The sequence below is a fragment of the Exophiala oligosperma genome (assembly GCF_000835515.1).
Source record: "Exophiala oligosperma strain CBS 72588 unplaced genomic scaffold supercont1.6, whole genome shotgun sequence".
Taxonomy (NCBI): Eukaryota; Fungi; Ascomycota; class Eurotiomycetes; order Chaetothyriales; family Herpotrichiellaceae; genus Exophiala; species Exophiala oligosperma.
This window is the reverse complement of record NW_015622823.1, coordinates 1,669,700-1,685,872: the sequence shown is the minus strand read 5'-3', so window position 1 is coordinate 1,685,872 and position 16,173 is coordinate 1,669,700. Positions and strand designations below refer to the sequence as shown.

Below are 16,173 nucleotides of genomic sequence, written 5' to 3'. Positions count from 1 at the left end.
CTTCTCGCCACACACGATCGGATCACGGGATGGGCACGTGATGCAGAGAAGGCAACCTCTTCAAGCATAGTCATCGTATCAAGCAACATAGAACGCGATACGAGTATGAGCACTCCGTACCTAGATCTATCTACCTAGGTAGGTTCCTACACAAACACCAGCACTCTGAGATATTTCGTAACTCAATATAGAATGCTATTAAACACATGCAATATAGACGTGCAGTTTACCCACAACTCGGCGCTAATGCACATATCCTCGCCCAGCCTCAATGCTATTCATATATGAATACAGATTCAGTATGCTGTCATGAACATTCATAAACATGATCCCTTGCCCGCACTAAATAACCCCTCTTCATTACTCAAGGCCCAATGAAGTATTTAGAAGCCTCAATAACATCAGCATCTCCATTCGCAAAATCCCAACCAACGATACGACTGTCTTGTGAGCAACAGACAATGCGTCGGGCATCAAATTGTAATTTGAACACTCGGGACACAGAAGATGGTAGGTGTTCTGGGTGCTGTCCATGGGCTACAGGTGGTCCGGGTGCCACTTGTTGCTGTTGATTAGGTGCTGGTGCTTGCTGCACAGCAGGTGGGAGTTGTACCAGTGCTGCTGGGTTTGGTTGGTTCTGGTTGCTCGCCACGCTCTGCGGGGCTTGACTTTGAGAACCCGTAGTCTGGCCGTGTGAGGTTTGCACTGCTTGGTTCAGCGCTTGCTGGACAGCCTGCGACATCGCTGCCTGGGTGTGTGCAACAACAGCGTTGGCAATAGTTTGTGGCGTTCCACTGATACTCGCACTTGCAGCAAAGTTGGAATTGAGGTTTATCCCGTTCTGAGGGCCAGTGATGGGTGGGTTTAGTAGTCTCCCCACGCCCATAACGTTGGACAAACCTGCGCCAAGACTAGCAAAAGATGTGCCGACGGCCTGTTGTACGATTTGTGACGCTGACATGACTCCTGGATGAGCAGGTCCGCCAGGCCCGAGGTTGCCCGTCGCCTGAAAAGGATTCGTTGCAGGTTGACCAGTCGGATCTGCGGCATTATCTGCGACGACAGCCCGAGCAACTCTCCGCATCCTTATAGTGGTTGGTGATGTGTGAGAGAACGGATGCTGGAACAGCTGCTTGCCAATCACCCAGTGACCTTCGGCATTCTTTCTCCAGATGATGATCGTTTGATCATAGCTGCCAGACACAATCCGTCCCCATTTACTGCCGCCTCCTCCAGGCGGCAGTTTAGATCCAAAAGCGAGACGGGAACTGCCGTGATCACCGTGCCTGACTTCTCGAAGAAAATTTCTGTCATCGATCACCTTGCCACTGGCCAGGTCAGCAAGAAACTGTCGTTCGGCTGCTCTTGCTTGGCTATCATTGTCGTCATCGCTTCCAGGCAAGTCCCCAAATCCAGCTTGAATGGTGCGCACCAAGTTATGGTGGCCCTTCAACTCTGCAACCTCTGCGCCAGTAGTCGGGTCGTATATGCGAACGGTGTTGTCACTACTACCACTCACGATACGCTTCCCGTCGAATTGGACACATGCGATACCCTTCTGATGCCCTTGTAAAGTCCGCAACACTCTGCCATTCTTGGCGTTCCACACCTTGATCAACCTATCACCAGATGCAGAAACGATCAGGTCTCCGATGATCTGGATGGCGTTGACTGCAGCGTTGTGACCTTCTAGGGTCAATAGAAGCATGTACGGTTTCAAGGCTCGGATTGTACCGTTGGCCATTCTGGCCTCCAAAAGCGAAGGCTCCATGTCGGTCGTGTTGACAATGTACGAAGGCACCCGTGCTGTACCTGTACGCTCCACTTTGGGGTAGTCCTCGTCTGTGGCAGTGAGGGCCTGTCGATTCCATATCTTGATTCGTCGATCTTTAGAACATGTCACCAGATATCGTTTGTCGAATCTGAGGTTAAGCACAGATTCCTCATGGGCGGATGGGATTTCATGAATCTTTTGCCCGGTAGAGAAGCGCCATATCACCACACTTGCATCACTGCTACCAGAGATGATCACGTCTTGATCTTCGGTGGGGTCGAACTGAAGACAAAGGACGGATTGAGAGTGACCAACTAGAGGCTTTCCCCGTAGCCGTCTGGTCTCGAGATCCCATACACGCAATGTTTTGTCTCGACTGCCGCTGACCAACCATTTACCGAAGAATTGGATGGTGTAGACACATTCGGTGTGCGCTTCGTTCGGGTGGTCGGGATGGGGGAGCTCAAACGTTGTGTATAGGCCTCTAGTCCAATTGTGTTCCAGCTTCTGCCGTTGCATATACAAATGCAGCCAATTCAATCTGTCCCTTCCACCGGAGTCAGTTACAGTCAAGCTGGACTTGGCGGGAGGATCGGGATTGTCGATAGCTTTGTTATCTTCGTCCTTGGTATTCGTTGGCTCCGGTTTATAATCCATCTCATCCTCTGACTCCGAACTCGATCTTTTATTTGGTCGTTGAGGAGAATTCTGAATGCTATTCGGGGCATCTTGCATCTCTTGATCGTCGGGTTCTGATCTGGTGTCTGTGTCTGCCTCCACCATCCCATGCTGTTCACGCCAGGAAGATACATCCGCCGACACCTTACGTGGCCTTGATTCAAGCCAATCTGAGGTGGCGCGCTTCTTAAGCAAGGGTTGGCCATGAGTCTGTCCGCGCGCTCTTTTGAATTCATGTCTGACGAGCGAATTGTGTGCATGTTCGAAAGCATCGACTTCCTTCTTATCGTATAGCCATCCCTGATTCTTGTACAGAGCTAGCCAGAGCATGGGGTCCATGACACGAGCTCTCCAAGTCCGCGACGCGAGGGAGGCGGTCAACAAGGTGTTGGCATCTAGGTATGAGAATATGGAGCCAGTGATTTCCGCCGGCAGCTTTTCCACTGGGTCCATGTGCAGCAGGGGAGTCAAACGATCAACGACCGCAGCAATATTCGACGTCCGAAGAGTACGCAGCACTTCGTATGCAATCTCTGCTCGAGACTCTTCGTTTTGAGCCATCACCCATTCTTGAAATCGAGCAGCCATGGCCGCAAAATTGTTCCGCCCGTTCTCATCTTGACTCATGGTGTCTTCGGAAAAGCCTTCGTCTAGGCGGAAGGGTGTTGTTGTGGAGCTAGAGGGATAGCCTGATTGTAAAGGATCGATGTCTGCATTATCGTAGGGATCCATTATGAGAGAGCAAGAGGTCAGGATTCAGGGTGTGCTGAAGAGCGACGAGGTATCGAAAAGTTTGTGGCGAGAATAGGAATGTAATGCAAGGGCGGAAAGGATGCAGATGGCGTTATTCAGTTTGGGAAATAACCAGATTAGATCGCAGGTGTATCTGTAGGTGTAGGTTGTAGTCTGGTGAGTGGCACAACAACAACAACAACAACACACGAAGTGAAGTTATGTTATAAGAACTGCATGATGGATCATATGCACACTCGAAGAAATAGGCAAGAAAGTGTCAAATTCTTGTGTAACAGAACAAGGGGGGAATACGAGGTTTACGAGGCAGAAGCCTGTCTGGTGGTGGTGGAGGATGATGATGATGATGTCGAGTGTATGGAACTCAAGGTTGTGTTGGAGACAGATGCAGTTTGCCTTGTTTTGATTGATGCCGCCACAAGCCACAAGCCACTAAGCGACTACTTGTACTAATGAATTTCCTCGGATCCGTCCGATCGGCCACGATTACACGATGACACCATTTTCATCGTCGAATCCTTGTCCTTATTTTACCGTACAGTTGCTCGGTATTCGTAGGGCTGCTTTGTGTACAAGTAATTGCAAACAACAGAGGTGTATGTTGATACATGGACGCCTGGTCGATATCAAATGTCCGTCCCATACAGAGTACAAATATACAGCAGCCTTATGACCTCCCAAACACCGTCTTTCACATGGAAAACCCTCATCCGAGGGCCTTAATCTCGATGGTTTCATAAATAACCTCGGTGTTTGGCTTCGAATAGACCGCTTGCAGCCCCCGACGAATGTACTCTCCCGAAGTCATGGGCTGGAACTTTGCGGGATTATCTGGAGTCACGTATTTGTCCAGCGCCTTGATCACTGCGTCTTGATTCGCTAATGTAGCAAAGTCAGTGGCACGTCTCAACGAAAGTGTTGTTTGGCAGGTGTCTTAGTCTTACCACCCAAGAAAAAGGGTACCGAGTAACGAGTGCGTCGCGAAGTATTCAGCACTCGATGCATGGTCGACATGAACAGCCCGTTGGTGAGCATCGCCATGGTGTCACCGATATTTACTACGAACGTCCCTGGGATCGGTTTGGCCTGGATCCACTGGCCAGTGTTTGACAAGACTTCGAGAGAGGGTATGTTGTCCTGCAACAGGAGTGTGAGAATCTCGTAGTCTGTGTGAGGCCGAATTGCAGAGGGCTCCTCTGATCCCTCGATCGTGCCTGGATAATGCGCCAGCTTGAGAATCGAATATGGCCGAGTCGCAAGATAGTCAAATGCATGTTCGTCGAGGCCCAGACCCAAAGCAAACATTCTCAGCAAGCGTCTGCTTAGTTTCAACACTTCCGACATGAACGACTTGACCATGCGCCTATGCCCGGGTAGACGCTCCTCGGAAGGCCACCAGTTATCGCCATTATTGGTGACGTCTGCGGCATCAGGATCGGTTGACGGCTCGTAACCATAATTGATGCTTTCATTTAGTTCTTTCAGCGTCAGCTGACGTCTGGACGACAGGAAACCTCACTCACTTGCTCCCGAAGGCTGATTCGGGTTGAGCTTGATTGGATAGTAGCCATAATAATGATCGTGTTTCTCCGTATCCAACTCCATCTTCTCCTCGAGGGTCAATTCATGACAGAACCGTCTTGCCTCATCGAAGATAGACTCAATCAAGGGGTTGGAGACTCCATGGTTAGTTATATAGAAAAACCCTGTCCTTTCAGCAGCAGCACATATCTTCTTTGCAACAGCCCTGCGGCACTCCACGTCAGGATGAATTGTGTCCTCAATATCAATCACAGGAAGTTCCGTCGTAGCCTCATTGCTCGTGGGAGACAGAACCTTGCGCCAACCTAGCCCAGTTCTGATCTCCTGGTGGCCGTCCGACGTGGTTCGTAGGATATCAGTCATAGTTCCACTTGCAAAGGAATGTCAGTCCCACACCGGGAAGGGTTCGCAAGGAGGCCATAATATATCAATCAGACTGCCCTGGTGATGCTGCCCGGACAAGTCCGTAGTCAACTGTTGTCTAAGTATATATGGTGCTCAACTCCGGTACTTGGCAGTTGATGTAGGCTCTGGCCAGGGAATCTAGACCACAGGTAGACGCAATTACAAGTATCGTGTGTTGTGGTTGTGGCAGGCCATTCCCTGCGAACTACAGGCTAGGACTCGCGGAGATGCTGGGGCTAGCCTTGTCGGCCGCGATAAACCGTCATACTTCAATCCGCAGCCTTATGCCCCGCATTTTTACGCCCTTCGGGTCAATTGCACGAGCAATGATGAAACCAAAGGCCCTTCAAACAGCTTTGAAATAGATTATTGTATCGATGATGCAAACATCGTGCTCGCTATCATTCCACCCTTTGAGATACACCAAAAGCAGTTGAACTCGTGATGGACCATGTCGACCAACACTGGGAACACTTCTCAGCTGGTCCAAGTCCACATACGATGTCATTGTCAACTAGTTTCCTTTCCCTTGGACATACCATACGCCGCGTTTCCTCTAAAGTCTTCACTCTGTCATTGTGATTCGTGTAGGCATTCAACGGGGCTGCTGTTTGCAACATGGGCAGTAATACCATTGCCTGTACCTGAGATCTTGGCCAGTGGTCATCTTGTCAGATATGACTCTTCGTCGACTTGCCAGAGGTGGTTTTGCAAGCGATGCGGTGCCAGTGCCATCAACATCGACAAAGGAACCAGGGTCGAGGAGTGGGAAGTCGCCACTGGCTTGCTACACCTCATGGATGGTAAAGGTTTGGATGGCAGACTGAATCGAGTACAACTGTGGGTGGACGATGTGAAAGGTGATGGTGGAGCTGTTGGATGGATCAACCACGGCCGACTGGTGGGCATGGACAGACATTGGAAAGGGAGGGAAAGCGGGCTTGTCGAGGACAAAGCTGTTCAGGACATATCAGCTGATAGCCGGAATTTGTCCAAAGAATCGCCGAGTCAACAGCTCACTGCAGCCTGTCACTGCCGAAATATCATGCTTTTGATCTCGAGACCAGGCGATGAGGCACTGACATCAGATAATGGGAAATTCGAAGCTGGCCTTGACGCATGCACTTCGTGCCGGACTGTCTCGGGTTTCGAAGTCACCAGCTGGCTCACCGTACCAAGGCATCTCATCAGAAGCGAGACCACTGATCTGGACAACCTGCTCGAAAAAAGTTCTAAACTTGGCCACTACAAAACGTCTGCAAATGTGAGTCGATATTTTTGTGCGGCATGTGGCGCCACCATCTTTTACTACAAGCATGGCCTCGACACGATCGACATCGGCACAGGACTTTTGAACCCACCAAATGAGAGAACGGTGCGTGTTGAGAACTGGCTGGCGTGGGAGAAATATCCAAAGGGCGTTGCGTATCAGGAAGACGCCGTTGACAAGGCGTTCATCACAAAGCTGGCAGAAGGCATGCAGCCGAACGGTCCCAGCAGCGTGGAATAGGGCCTCGATAGGTGGCGAGGACAGCGACCATGGTAGTGACACAACTCAGAGTCTTGTTGGATCAATGACAATTTTGTCGGCCGTTGATTATCAGGAGCCAATCTGTCCGTGTGTACCTTGAAATATCACAGCATAGGATGCTCAGACAAATTGAGATCCGAGAGAGCACGAGGGAGATTGACTCATCACGTGGTGGCTCTCTCCCACGTGACTCCGCGACTAGCGCCGGACGCCAATTTTCACGCACTCCATCACCGGAGACACCATTTTGGATCAAGAAATCATTTTGTTGAACGGCCTTCGGCCTTGGTCCTGTCCGCAAGTGTGTACGGACTATTATGTACGGAGTACGAAGAACGGCCTAGATACGATACTTGTGAACCATAGACACATACCCAGGTACCTATCTAGGTAGTCAGACAGAATATACGATACATACCCGAACACAAGATGTGTTTGCGGAGTGAGGATGATGTAGAAAATGGACGTTCCAATGGCGTACTAAGAAAACCACTAAAAGGCTCAGCGTATAGTGGCCTTGCCAGCAGGGGTAGTTGACTCGTTATGGCTTGAGGGGACACAGTAGGGCTATTCCGTGAGAAATTCGTGTTCATAAAAACCTTTTCCACAAGGGTCCAAAGGACATCGTTGCTCTGGGGCCGACGGCGCTACGTGCTCAATGCCTTTCGTGCATTGTACGGAATTGTGCCCACCGCCACCGCCGCAGCCGCCGCTAACATGGACTCGGAGGCCGCAAAATGGGTTTTCGTTGTCCTGGTACTGATTAATGTGCAACGACATCGCGTGTGCATCGGCTTAAGAGGAGATTTGCAACCCCTGAACCCATGCATACTGAACACTGTATAAACCCTAGACTCGGCTTTAGAGAAGGCGCGAAGGGAGCGAAGTCAGACGAACGATCCAAACGGAGATTTGAACGCAAGCCATTTTACGGAGTATTTGGGAACCACATATAGTGAGGAGGGGTCGTTTGTTTACTTTTGTCGATTATAAGAAAAATCGACGGAGAAATAATGTCGAGTGTTGATCTGCATGAGAACCGTGCGTTTGGAGGAGAGACTACAAGGCATCTCGGTATAGCAACAGGTATCAGTATGTACGAGAAGCAAGTAGTAAAAGAATAAGCAACGGACAAGGAATACAGTGGCAGTGGCTATGCTGATTGCTGATGCCGGTGCCCCTCCTGAAGGTATCCGTGCAAAACACGGAGTATCAGCAAAACGGCACAGGGAAAAGGGCCATAAAGGGGGGCCGAACTCCGATCGAGAAGAAGTTCCAGGGGTGCGAGTACGGACAACGATGAGACAGACCGAGAGATAAGGTACAAGTACCAGTACGAGTACTCCGTACATAGAGAAGAGGGAGAGAGAGATGAGGACCGAGGGGCAAACCACAAACACACACTCATCACACTGCCCACTGCGCCCACTGCCATTACTGAACTGTACAATTTAACGGAGTTGCTGTACGGTACAGACGAAGCCAACTCGTATCGGGTGCCGCCCACTAGTCGATCATGGGCCCCGGTCTTGTTAGCTGCGGCTGGATGGGAGGGAAAAGAATGAGCAATAAATAGAAATCCTGGGCGAGGGACCGTCAACAGTGGCTTGCGGCTTGGTTGGCAATAAAATCGTGTCCTCTTATTCCGTATACCGAGTTGGCAAAAAAGATCTTGGACTTCCCCTTTTCTTCTCAGTACAAACACACAACTTCTCACTCTCGGATTCTCTTTCGTCTCTTGTATAGACAAAAGTTTCTTGCTTCTCACCGCGGCCGTATACCTACTACACACCGCTCCTCTCACACGTCTTCCCCCCCCTTCGAACCCTTCTCAGTATAAACAAGACAGTGAATGTCCAAGAGAAATTCCACCATGGTTGCCAACGGATCTGCTACTCCCTCATACCTCCTGACCGGCAAGGTCGCTCTGGTCACTGGCTCAGGTACGTTGCCTCTGTTGTGTTGCCCAACAGCACAGACGGGCGCCCTTCGCGTTCTCCCCCCTGACTGCTCTGCCCCTCACCGCATTTTCTGGCCCTGCAAAAAGGTCGGGGTGTGACCAACCAAAGCACACGACACAAGCACTGCAAAACAGAAGACGGAGGCAAAGATAAGAGCATAATGAGCATAGGCATGAGAAAGAGAGAAGAGAAAGAAAGAAAAAGAAAAGGGGTTGACACAAGACAAACGAGGACCAGAAGGACTGACATGCCTTCTTACTTCTAGGACGAGGCATGGGCCGTGAGACCGCTCTCGAGCTCGCCCGCCGTGGTGCCGACGTGGTGGTCAACTACGCCAACAGCTCCGAGGCGGCCGACAAGCTCGTCGCCGAGATCAAGGCCATGGGCCGCGACTCGATCGCCGTCAAGGCCAACGTCTCGGACGTGTCGCAGATTGTCAACATGTTCGCCGAGGCCAAGAAGCACTTTGGCAAGCTCAACATCGTCGTGTCCAACTCGGGCGTGGTGTCCTTCGGCCACCTCAAGGACGTGACCGAGGAGGAGTTTGACCGCGTCTTCAACGTCAACACCCGAGGCCAGTTCTTCGTGGCCCGCGAGGCCTACAAGAACCTCGAGCCCGGCGGCCGCATCATCCTCATGGGCAGCATCACGGGCCAGGCCAAGGGTGTCCCCAAGCACGCCGTCTACTCGGGCTCCAAGGGCGCCATCGAGACCTTCGTGCGCTGCATGGCCATCGACTGCGGCGACAAGAAGATCACCGTCAACGCCGTCGCCCCCGGCGGCATCAAGACCGACATGTACCACGCCGTGTGCAAGGAGTACATCCCCAACGGCGAGAACCTCAACGACGAGCAGGTCGACGAGTACGCCGCCACCTGGTCCCCCATGAACCGCGTCGGCATGCCCATCGACGTCGCCAGAGTCACCGCCTTCCTGGCCTCCCAGGACGGTGAGTGGGTCAATGGAAAGGTCATTGGTATCGACGGTGCTGCTTGTGTAAGTTTTTGATCTTTTCACCCTTCTTCCACGACTCTTTTGCAGTCGAGAATCAGAACCAAAATTGCTAACCGTCGGTCGCGTACCACGTGTAGATGTAAAATGTCGTCCCTGACAAGCACCTCCGGACTCCCGAACCCGAACAGACAACATTGAAGAGAGAAAGAAAAGAGAGATGAGAGAGCAAGTTCACAATCCCCCTTACCCTTTGAAGGACCCTATATAGACCTGGAGTCACCACAACCTCTATTTTCCTTGTTGCGTCAAGGTTGTGGAGAGGCGTGACAGAAGACCCAGACCGTAATCGATTACTTGACCAACCTCTTTCTTGGATGGATGGATTTCACGCGTTTACTCGTATAGCGGGGGGAGTAGGGTTTGGAAAGATTCATTCTTCACATAAAAAAGCGCAAATGAGAAAATGATTCTTTTTCCTCTCACCTACACCTTCACTTTTTATTTTGTGATTGCACATCTTTTGATCTGGTCAAATCCAGAGGCCTAGTAGTTTCGTCTGCTACATACGGTCCCTGCCCGCCTGAGTCTTATATTCCGCTATAGTAAGGCCCCATTGTATCCAAGTACAGCAACTATCGTCCCATGGCCCTGGCCACAAGCTTGTCGTCCAAAGCGTACGGTTCGCCGTCTTCGCCAAACACGACATCCTCGGCCAGGTAGACCAGAATGCCTCTACTGCGCCGCTCCGCATCTTGCAGCCGGTACAACAACCGTCCGAAGGCGTCCGACTTGTGGGAAGAGTGCAGCAACAGATTATTCTCCGACGCCCAGTCTTCCACGAGACTCTTGAAGGTGACTTCCTCGTCTATGCCCGCGGCGACCGTCGGTGTCGCTGCGACCGCCGGACGGGTGGCAGGTGGTGGGGGCTTGGGCCGCCGCGACCCGAGGAGGGGTTTCCACGTCGCCCAACTGTCGGCGTCGACTTTGGTCTTGACCAGAGACTTGAGCTCCGGGAAACGTTCGAGGTCGAGATCATCAGACGACAAGAGCGTCCACCAGTCAAAGAGCCACGTGTGCATGTCTGGTGCTGAGGACTTTTTGGACTTGCGCGAGGCGGAACCGTTGGCACCGTTTGAACCGCCCAGACCGAGGGTGGTCGATTCGATCCGTTTAGGGAACCGTTTCACAGCCTCGATCAGTCGCGGAAGGACGACCTCGTGGAGGATCTTGTACGTCATCCAGTCGGGCAATATGGGCGACCAGGATTGGACGAGCGTATATGCCGGGTCTGGATCATACATGTCCCATTCTTTGCCGAGGGCGACGCGTATCCGAGGGTACCAGTGTAGCAACAGCAGACTTTCAAGGTATGTGGTCCGTTTGCGATGTCGGGTCGTGGTGGACTTTTCAATTTCCAGTAGCAGATTTATGGACTGTAGAGATGCGATCAAACGCCGAGGCTCGGTGAGAGGATCCCATTCTGCGAGTTCCCGCCGGAAAGGAGCCTCGAGGCACGAAACTGCCAATTCGGGAAGCGATAATTCAGATATGCCGTCGGCGTATTGTGCTTGAATTGTCTGCAGGCGCGAGATAGAAGCGTCCCAGTCTCGGGCCTCGTTGGAGTCGTCTACAGCCACACGCTCAAATGATGATATGATCTCATTGTAACGATGGATCTCGGTCTCATGGAGGGACAGCGCTGCTCCGAGTTGAGTGTCTTCCAACTCGAGCTGGGTTTCTTGTTCTTTGGTGGAATCCCATGCGTCTGCGAACGCTTGTAACTGTAACTTGATCCGAGACGTCGCCTTTGCGGCTTCGAGTCCAGGGGATGACTCCCGCGTCGGTGTTGAGAATCCTGACAGGGAGGATACAGTCTTTGTCTCCGACCCTGTGGCATCCACAATCACTTGTTTCATTGCTTCGGGGATGTGGAGGCCTCTGGACTCGATTGCGGCCACGGCGTATTTGGCCTTGGGTGGAGCCTTGATGCGTGGTGTGCTCGTCCCGGGAGTCGACGGTTTCGAAGAAGAGGTTTTTGCTCTACTGGGGTCCTTCTTGCGTGGTGGTTCGGCAGTGCCACTTCCTTGACCGAGACCGGCGCGTGTTTGTAGCGACTTGGCCTGGATGGGTGCCGTGATGCCTTGTCCTGACTTTCCCAGACCCTGACCCTCTGCGTAGCCCATCTTCGCCATCATACGAGCGGCGAAGGAGTTCTTTTGTATTCTTCCTCCTGCACCGAACGCGGACGGTCCAGTACCGCCTGATTTCTCTGCCTGTCTCTGCGGAGACATGTCAGGTGGAGGAGGAGCAGGACTCTCTGGCTCCTCTTCAGCGTTATATTCCCCAATATTGAAAGAAGCACGGAAGCCGCCCATTCCAGAACCCATGCCTAGGCCCATCGACGGCCTTTCGTCGTCGAGATCCTCCTCCTCTTCATCTTGCTCCTCTTCCTGAGCATTTGATTGAACAAAGCCCACACCGCGACTGCGCAAAGTTTTCATAGTTCTCCTACGCTTGTTGGGCCTTTCCTCGTCGGTGTCATCGTCGTCGTAGTCGCGAAGGTTGAACGGCTGGTCGTCGTCTGAAGAATCGCTCATTTTGGACATTTCTTGTCGTAAAACTCGTGTTGGTGTGAGTCCTTCAGTCCTCTATTAGCCTCTCGTGAAGGCTCACCACATCAGTTGGGCGATTCAATCAAGATGCGCATGTTCGCTGTAAGCCAAGCAGGGGCGTAGTTCACAGTTTTGCGGTCTTTGTATTGAAAGGCTACCGCCAACGAAGAAATTCAAGATCTACCGAATTGATGCCGGTGTTGGAGTCGATGTCATACACCATGAGAGTGTGGCGTGTTCTGCTTGACCCTAGTGTTCTATTGGGTGAGTACGGTAGATCATAACATAGTATGTACTAATAATCTGTTCCTGCGGTGTCGGAAGCTTCGTACCTGGGAAACTCGGGGCATTGTTAAGGGTGACGTAAAGTGCAGCTTCTCCGACGTAAAAGCATCTTTTGATAAACGGAATCGCGGATACGTTCGACGACCTTCTCTGTTTCGTCTGAATTAGATCAATTGTTCTGTTACTTCTCTTGACACTTTCAAGCCTCAAGAACACACGGAAACATCATGGCTTCCTCTCTCCGCTCCCTCGCTCGTCCATCCACCCTCAGAGCTGTCTCGGCTACGCAACCTCTGCGATGTCTGACAACAGCAAATAAAACCTTTGTCCGCACCAAGGCCACTCTACCTGATCTTTCTTGTAGGCCATATTCTGGAACTCAAACCCATCTACCGTGAACAGATGCTGACACAAAAGTCCAGATGATTATGGAGCCCTTGAACCAGCCATTTCCGGGAAGATCATGGAGCTGCACCACAGCAAGCACCATCAGACCTACGTGAACTCCTACAACGATGCTGCAGACAAGTATGCCGCTGCGGATGCCAATGGCGATATAGCCGCCAAGATTGCTCTCCAGCCGTTGATCAACTTCCACGGTGGTGGCCACCTCAACCACAGCCTATTCTGGGAGAACTTGGCTCCCAAGAACTCCGGCGGTGGTGAACCTCCCTCTGGAGAATTGGCAAAGGCCATCGACACGACATACGGTGGTCTCGAGGACATGAAGAAGACGTTTAACGCAGCCTTGGCCGGTATCCAAGGCAGCGGTTGGGCCTGGTTGGTCAAGGACACACAGACTGGAAATATTTCCATCCAGACATACGCCAACCAAGATCCTGTGGTTGGTCGATACAAGCCCTTGCTGGGTGTCGATGCTTGGGAGCATGCGGTAAGTCGTGGCTCAAGACGGCGGAAAAAGACCACAGCATAACTGACAGTCCACAGTACTACCTCCAGTATCAGAACCGCAAGGCCGAATACTTTAGTGCAATCTGGGATGTGATCAACTGGAAGGCGGCCGAAAAGAGATTCAGTAGCTAAGAAAAATTTCTTGCTCATCTAAAGCATGTACAAAATTGAGATGTATAGCCTCTATGCGGAACAAGCGCGTCTCATGAATATTCACAATTAAAATGTTGATCACAAACATGTTCATTTCCATTTTTATATAGCCCGAATCCAAATGCCTACTACTGAATATGTCGTGTAAACTATCGTTGTCAACAACGTTGATCACGGGGGGCATCGCTCTCTTATTTTCACCTCAACGATAATGCCCTGGCATCCTCAACAGCGACTCTGATCATTTTCTTGATCTCGGCTTTCCAGTTACTCTCTCTCCATCGGTCCCAGTGGCTAAAGTTTTCGTCGGTTTCCAGGTTCAGCGTCTCGTAGCCTTCCTTGATGACCCTTTGAATGGCCGCGGGGGACTGGTGCGTCTTCTTCCCGTGCTGCGCCTGCAAGAGGCCGTGGTAGTGCGACGACACGCTAATCAGCGCCTCTATCGACCTCTTCAGGCGGCCGTCGGTGGTTTGGGTGGTGCTGTTTGGGTCGCAGTATGCCTGCTTGAACTTGGGCAGTAGATCGTACGCTTCGATCAACTTGTAAAAGAGCTCGTCGAAACTCGCGGGGTCCGGGAGGAACCCGTCACCCTTGGTCAGGCAGAAGGCCGCAAGGTTGGCCAGAGGGCCGCACAGCTCTTCCCGAATGCCCCGTAGATGTCGGAGATCGGCCGAGTACTGCGTCAGGAACCGGATCAGGGAGATCAACGAACCCCAGATGTACGCCCAGTGGTGCTGCAGGCGGGTCTTGGTTTGTTCGAGATGCGTCACGACGCGGAGGATGATGCCCAAGGCGAGACTATAGAGGTTGACGTCGAGACGTTTGCGGAGGTTGTGACTCAGCGTGTCAGTGCAGATGTCGAGGATGGCGGTCGCGGGCATTCTGGAAGACGTGACAAGCGGTAAGTGGGGAGCTCGTTGGCGGCAGAGACGGATCGTGACTTTCGAATCGGACGAACATATCTTCTTGACAAGCAAGGAATCTTCGACTATTATTCGGAGCGAGAGTAGACTCAACACTGCGTAGGTCGACTGTCGGGCGCCGCGGTAGGCGTGGTGTGAGATGTACGATGTCGATGAGAGGAATGTGGACAAGGGTGTTTCTTTGCTGTCTTTGGTCGTGGGGGCCAGGTTGAGAAGGTTCGCGGAGAAGAGTGAGTTTGCTTGGACGAAGGAATATAGAGACAAAATGCACGCCGCGTCTTGTTGGGGAAGAGACCCGAACAGGACTTTGGCTTCTTCTTCAGTAGGTGGGAGAGGTTTATTGGCGTCCGACGATAGAGGGCGCAGGCCTACCATTACCAAGGTCGAGTTGAGGTTCCAGGGGACAGGGAGGTCCTCTTGGACTGAGACGTATTGGTTTCGGATGTTTGCGCAGGCGTCGGTAAAATTGTGTACTAACAGCCGGATGGTCTCTTCATTGACAAAGTCCTCTAATCGATTCTGATAGACGTTTTGTGATTCGAATTTATTATAACTGGAGAGGACGCCAACGATGACAAAGGCTTTCAAGCCTGCGGAGGGCGTTGCGTGGACATCGTGAACGTACTGGACATATCAAGCGTGAGCGCCAACCTACTCTCTAAGACAACGCGAATTCGTGCTTACCTTCATCAGTGCAGAGAAGAGGTCTTTGTGCATAAAGTAGGAGACGAGACTAGTGTGGAAACCTCCTGCGACCAATGCAAGTGTCGTCTCTAATGCTTTTGTTCGCAGCGTGTCACTCGTGGATTGGCGGATAATCGACTCTAGGCCATGAACTATATCGGACATGGTCTGGTCGATGGCGTCGAGTCCGGCAAGAACTTCGATGACATCTGTGTTTGGGTTCGGGAATTTCTTGGTGAATACGGCGCATAGAAATGCAGTCAAATTCTTCAGTTGTCAATCTCGATGTCGTCGTTGTTTGCCCGTGCTGAGGGAGGAGAAGTGTAGAGCATACCTCGAGAGCGTTTTCATTACGGCTATCGTCTCTTGAGCAGGCTTCTATGGTGGCTCGTCTGAAGAATGCTTGTGTCTGGGTCTGCCCGCAGTATTAGGACAAGGACGTTCCAATCCAGAGATAAATAGGCCAACTATACTTGCATGTGGAGCAGGTCGAAAGCCGTCATTGGGTCGAGGATGTCGTAGAGTCGCAGCTTGTCAGGCTTGAGAAGGAAGAACTCCCTCCAGAAGCCTTCGGTTGGTATGGATTCATCCCCATCCTCGTTGGCAAGCGCAGTGAATAAATGAAGATAGAGCTGGACGATTTTCGGCTCAAACGAGTCAGGACGAAGCAGCTGGGTCAAAGGGGAGGATTCCATGGTCGGAACGGCAGGCGGCGGCGTATGCTAAAAGAAACATAGTCCGTGTGTAACTGTGGGATTCAGAAGCGTCGTGATGTAGCTAACCTCAGCGTATAGGTATCATGACTCGAGAGGACTTGAAGAGTGATATAGGAAGACGGCAGAAGGAGAGAGTTACCGGGCCAAAAAGAAGGTATCATGTGTTCTTGGCAGTTTTCTCCCGGCCTTACCTGGAATGATTGGTGCTACTAACGACGCACCAGAGGCATTGATGACCTCTTCTCGATGGAATGAAGTCTGTGTATGTCACTGACCAAGGCAAAGGGTAG

The 16,173-nt window shown here is 51.7% G+C and overlaps 6 protein-coding genes across 10 annotated transcripts; 2 read left to right on the top strand and 4 right to left on the bottom strand.

The window, feature by feature from the left end:
- Positions 1–138: 138 nt before the first annotated feature.
- Positions 139–3,582, bottom strand: PV06_07035 (uncharacterized protein). Its single transcript, XM_016408220.1, has one exon. The coding sequence runs from the start codon at positions 3,182–3,184 to the stop codon at positions 365–367; it is 2,820 nt and encodes a 939-aa protein (XP_016261700.1). The 5' UTR covers positions 3,185–3,582; the 3' UTR covers positions 139–364.
- A 329-nt stretch (positions 3,583–3,911) lies between these two features.
- Positions 3,912–5,110, bottom strand: PV06_07034 (uncharacterized protein; the record flags this gene model as incomplete). Its single annotated transcript, XM_016408219.1, has 3 exons — positions 3,912–4,084; positions 4,150–4,703; positions 4,725–5,110. The coding sequence occupies 3 exons, from the start codon at positions 5,108–5,110 to the stop codon at positions 3,912–3,914; spliced, it is 1,113 nt and encodes a 370-aa protein (XP_016261699.1).
- A 3,200-nt stretch (positions 5,111–8,310) lies between these two features.
- On the top strand, positions 8,311–10,080 carry PV06_07033. Of its 2 annotated transcripts, XM_016408217.1 has the most exons (3): positions 8,311–8,626; positions 8,910–9,640; positions 9,736–10,080. In XM_016408217.1, exons 1-3 carry the CDS (start codon positions 8,536–8,538, stop codon positions 9,739–9,741), a joined length of 828 nt encoding a protein of 275 aa, XP_016261697.1. In that variant the 5' UTR covers positions 8,311–8,535; the 3' UTR covers positions 9,742–10,080. The 2 variants fall into 2 exon arrangements, with proteins under 2 accessions (XP_016261697.1, XP_016261698.1); XM_016408218.1 differs by having other exon boundaries at positions 8,311–9,640.
- Positions 10,074–12,383, bottom strand: PV06_07032 (uncharacterized protein). Its single transcript, XM_016408216.1, has one exon. The coding sequence runs from the start codon at positions 12,202–12,204 to the stop codon at positions 10,231–10,233; it is 1,974 nt and encodes a 657-aa protein (XP_016261696.1). The 5' UTR covers positions 12,205–12,383; the 3' UTR covers positions 10,074–10,230.
- A 189-nt stretch (positions 12,384–12,572) lies between these two features.
- PV06_07031 (uncharacterized protein) lies at positions 12,573–13,698 on the top strand. The gene is made up of 3 exons (XM_016408215.1): positions 12,573–12,855; positions 12,918–13,387; positions 13,444–13,698. Exons 1-3 carry the CDS (start codon positions 12,723–12,725, stop codon positions 13,537–13,539), a joined length of 699 nt encoding a protein of 232 aa, XP_016261695.1. The 5' UTR covers positions 12,573–12,722; the 3' UTR covers positions 13,540–13,698.
- On the bottom strand, positions 13,633–16,159 carry PV06_07030. 4 transcript variants are annotated; one of them, XM_016408211.1, is made up of 4 exons: positions 15,641–16,159; positions 15,502–15,582; positions 15,168–15,434; positions 13,633–15,107 (listed from the first exon to the last, which is right to left on the bottom strand). In XM_016408211.1, the coding sequence occupies exons 1-4, from the start codon at positions 15,860–15,862 to the stop codon at positions 13,758–13,760; spliced, it is 1,920 nt and encodes a 639-aa protein (XP_016261691.1). In that variant the 5' UTR covers positions 15,863–16,159; the 3' UTR covers positions 13,633–13,757. The 4 variants fall into 4 exon arrangements, with proteins under 4 accessions (XP_016261691.1, XP_016261694.1, XP_016261693.1 ...); XM_016408214.1 differs by having other exon boundaries at positions 15,502–16,159; XM_016408213.1 differs by having other exon boundaries at positions 15,168–15,582.
- Between the last annotated feature and the right edge of the window lie 14 nt (positions 16,160–16,173).

What these genes read in the sequence shown, in the direction of transcription:
- PV06_07035 (XM_016408220.1), bottom strand. Translation starts at nt 3,184, where the DNA reads ATGGATCCCTACGATAATGCAGACATCGATCCTTTACAATCAGGCTAT.
- PV06_07033 (XM_016408217.1), top strand. Translation starts at nt 8,536, where the DNA reads ATGTCCAAGAGAAATTCCACCATGGTTGCCAACGGATCTGCTACTCCC. An exon ending in CGCTCTGGTCACTGGCTCAG is followed by an intron (nt 8,627 to 8,909) that starts GTACGTTGCCTC and finishes TCTTACTTCTAG; the next exon opens with GACGAGGCATGGGCCGTGAG.
- PV06_07032 (XM_016408216.1), bottom strand. Translation starts at nt 12,204, where the DNA reads ATGTCCAAAATGAGCGATTCTTCAGACGACGACCAGCCGTTCAACCTT.
- PV06_07031 (XM_016408215.1), top strand. Translation starts at nt 12,723, where the DNA reads ATGGCTTCCTCTCTCCGCTCCCTCGCTCGTCCATCCACCCTCAGAGCT. An exon ending in CACTCTACCTGATCTTTCTT is followed by an intron (nt 12,856 to 12,917) that starts GTAGGCCATATT and finishes ACAAAAGTCCAG; the next exon opens with ATGATTATGGAGCCCTTGAA. An exon ending in TCGATGCTTGGGAGCATGCG is followed by an intron (nt 13,388 to 13,443) that starts GTAAGTCGTGGC and finishes GACAGTCCACAG; the next exon opens with TACTACCTCCAGTATCAGAA.
- PV06_07030 (XM_016408211.1), bottom strand. Translation starts at nt 15,862, where the DNA reads ATGGAATCCTCCCCTTTGACCCAGCTGCTTCGTCCTGACTCGTTTGAG. An exon ending in TCGACCTGCTCCACATGCAA is followed by an intron (nt 15,583 to 15,640) that starts GTATAGTTGGCC and finishes TACTGCGGGCAG; the next exon opens with ACCCAGACACAAGCATTCTT. An exon ending in GTAATGAAAACGCTCTCGAG is followed by an intron (nt 15,435 to 15,501) that starts GTATGCTCTACA and finishes TGACAACTGAAG; the next exon opens with AATTTGACTGCATTTCTATG.